General features: G+C 36.8%; 1 protein-coding gene across 1 annotated transcript; it reads right to left on the bottom strand.

Annotated features, from left to right (window-relative positions):
• Positions 1-2,449, bottom strand: LOC142619436 (uncharacterized). Its single transcript, XM_075792535.1, has 4 exons — positions 2,027-2,449; positions 1,817-1,931; positions 1,479-1,593; positions 1-1,177 (listed from the first exon to the last, which is right to left on the bottom strand). The coding sequence occupies exons 1-4, from the start codon at positions 2,125-2,127 to the stop codon at positions 279-281; spliced, it is 1,230 nt and encodes a 409-aa protein (XP_075648650.1). The 5' UTR covers positions 2,128-2,449; the 3' UTR covers positions 1-278.
• Positions 2,450-3,192: the final 743 nt, after the last annotated feature.

Genomic DNA, 3,192 nt, shown 5'->3' with positions numbered 1-3,192 from the left:
TTTTTAAAGGAAATCTTCATTTAGTGGATATAACTAAGTCAATACAGATTCAAACATATTCTACAACAGCATCAGTCATACAAAGTTTCTTTTGTACATTGCATATCAAAAAGCCTCGAATTCAGTTAGCTTGTCCATCATTTTCATCTAATTCAAACTTAATGTCGTTTGCTTACATTACATTTTTACACATTTTGAATCCTTGCAATAAGCAATTCATCAATATCTACTAATCTAACCATGTCAAGATTGCCAGGTAGAAGTTTCTACACCAAGATCTAATCTGCATTTCTCATTCTTCCAGTCAAGTGACTGCTACATGGAAGTTTTGGCTGCCCACAAAACTGCTGATCCTCTTCAGGGTGATTAAAAACTTCCTTTTCCTTTCTCATCGTTGCTTCTACATTTATATTATTATCCTCAAAACTGCAATTAATTGAGCAGGAGTCTAATGGGTCATATGCCTTTCCCCCAGTAAAGATTGATGACTTTCTATCCACGGGTGACTGATCCCTATGCTTGCCTCCATCTCGAGAACTACCAGAACCATCATCTTCAACCTCTTGAGGCTTCCTTTTTCCAACACCTAGGCGTGTAAAAGAGAGAGGGCCCAACCGCAATGATAGATCACAGCCAATCTTACATGAGCTCTCAAGGGGTTTCCTTGTATCAGTTTCTGTGATCTTATATGATGCTTCTACATTACAGGAATAGGGATTCTCAACACCCATCTTGGCAGGCTCCAATGTGTCAGAAGTCAAATTAGGAAGGATTTCAAAACCATGCTGGGGTTCTACGAACTGAAGGCAATTTCCATAATACAAGGGATAAACCGGATACAAGTTTGATGCTGGATAATTTTCCATATGTAAACTGGGTTTATTACTAGATGGCAGAACATTCACAGATGCAAAGAGAGACTTGTTAGCGGCACAATCATTGCTTGGGGGAAAAGGTCTCAAATGGGTTGAAATTGGAGTATCGGGTTTCATAAAATTCGAACAACCAGGCATATACTGTGATTTGGTGGTATGATTCCCTTGACTAGTGTTCACTACTGTGCCAGGAGAAACACAGGGGGGCTGCTCTTGAGTGCTGGGACTCAGATAATACCTGGGATTAATATTCCGTTGGCTCCTCGATGCTCTTCTTGGCGTGCAGCCCAAATTTAAAGCAGCTGAGTGATTCAAATAAAGTACAAACAATTACAAACAGACATTTTAAGCTCTCTCTCTCTCTCTCTCTCTCTCTCTCTCTCTCTCTCTCTAGCCTTTTGTCTAGCCTTTTGTCTGTGGTTGTTTTCAAGTCCTTTGCTAGAAACAAAGGGGGTAAAATTACACACATAATTACCACAAATTTAATCAAATCAAACATTTTTGCAATTGATATCAAGTAGAGCCAAGATTGCTATAGAATGATGAATGATCAAAAACCCAACAGCAGAAATTTGTACTAAGTCAAAATTGAATGGGGTATACCTTCAATACAAGGCTGGAGAAGCTTTCCATTTTCAGTACTCTCATCACGTCTAATAATTGTATCAACGGCATCATTCATTCGCTCCCAAAGTGTTTTAAGGTCCATGTATTCAGCCTATGCAAATACACAAGTTTGAAAAAACAACAGAACTACTAAACCCAGATACATACCAAAGCTCTATATACTAGTAATAGCTGAAAAAATGTAGCATATAAAAATATGTTGTCTAGGACCCAACAAACATAAAAGTAAAACATCTCTAAATTCGGCCTCACTTATAAACTACATATGGCTCTGTTCTTTTTTTTTTCCTCTGAAATAAAAAAGTAAGATGTACCTCAGAATTGGCTTTGGAGTACATAATTTCTTCTGCTTTGAGCACAACAATAGGGAGCTTCTCTTGCCATTCCTTGTTCTTCTTAGTAGCTGAGCCATGAACCTCATTCACAACCCTAAGCAAAGCAGACAAACATCACAGATTAGATGTGTACATAGAAAGTTAAATATGTATGTATTTATGCATATATTGTGAGAGATGGGATTGGACCTGAAAATTTCTTGAATGAGAGAACCTCTGATGGGAGTGTGTCTATCACTGTGCCAAGCTTTCCTAACACACTCATAAGGCCTTGGACCTGGTCGAGGCATCCTCACTACTTTCTTTCACACAGAAAAGAGAAGAGCTTTGTTTTCTTGGAAGAGAAACAGACTCCCAACTCTCTATATCAGAAGTTAGGTAGCCTCTTCTGCTTTGGCTTTTTTTATTATTTATATTACATCTTTTCTGACTTCAGTTGAGTGTTTAAGAGACTCTGAACAAAATGCAGTAACACCAAGCTTTTAAGCAAGCGGGAAGAGAGAGAGAGAGAGAAACAGATGGGACTGGGGGGTTTGCTGTTTTCTTTCTTCCCTGTCACAAGTTGAGTTCTTCGCTTACAGTAATACCATTTTTATTTAGCTTTTCATAGTTTTTTTTTTCTGAATAGTTTCACATTTCATTGACACCATTTATATATATATATATATATATATATATATATATATATATGGTATATGAGTATATCAACCATAACTCAACGTCTTATAATATTATAGTAAAATTAGGTACGAAATTGGATGGTGTTTCTAAATTTATTTATTATTTATCTTTGACAATGAAATCTCAATTATTTCTTCTTCTTTTTTCTCTAAGTAAAAAAAGAATAATAAAACTGCCTTTCTTTTCTCTTTTATAATATTATTATTATTTTGTTTGGATTGAATAGAAAACTCAATTATTTTGAAGGGAATGGGAGAATTGGAGAGTTTGGGTGTGTCCCCCACTCATCCACATGCCTGCTTCCCATAGCCCCTAGAGTCCCTATCTCTCCGTGCTTTTGTCCTTTTTTTTCACCCCCCCCACTCTCTCTTCCTCCTGACCATTCATGTCGTGAAAGTGGGAGGAGAATTGATAATTAAAAAAAAAGTCACTGTCGGTGCTCTTTTAGGCAACCCCAACCTCTACTCATCATATTGTAAACAATGGCAGAATCAGAGACATGATTCATATCGGGTGACCTCTTTACTTCACCATTAACCCTCCTAATTAACCAAATACTCCAATTGCTATATCATCTAATTTTTTGGTTTATGTTTTTATTGGCATGATTGGAAACATTGATATGGATAACCAATTCTAAAGGAACTCGCCTTCTTTTGTGAAAAGAAAAACAA

This window comes from Castanea sativa, chromosome 1 (genome assembly GCF_040712315.1).
Source record: "Castanea sativa cultivar Marrone di Chiusa Pesio chromosome 1, ASM4071231v1".
In the NCBI taxonomy this organism is placed as follows: Eukaryota; Viridiplantae; Streptophyta; class Magnoliopsida; order Fagales; family Fagaceae; genus Castanea; species Castanea sativa.
The sequence above is the reverse complement of the archived record's forward strand: the minus strand, read 5'-3'. Positions and strand labels throughout refer to the sequence as shown.

Bases quoted from the DNA above. Each gene is read 5' to 3' on its own strand.
- LOC142619436 (XM_075792535.1), bottom strand. From the start codon at position 2,127: ATGCCTCGACCAGGTCCAAGGCCTTATGAGTGTGTTAGGAAAGCTTGG. The intron at 1,594-1,816 runs GTACATCTTACT...GTATTTGCATAG, and splicing joins ACTCCAAAGCCAATTCTGAG to GCTGAATACATGGACCTTAA. The intron at 1,178-1,478 runs GTATACCCCATT...TGAATCACTCAG, and splicing joins TCTCCAGCCTTGTATTGAAG to CTGCTTTAAATTTGGGCTGC.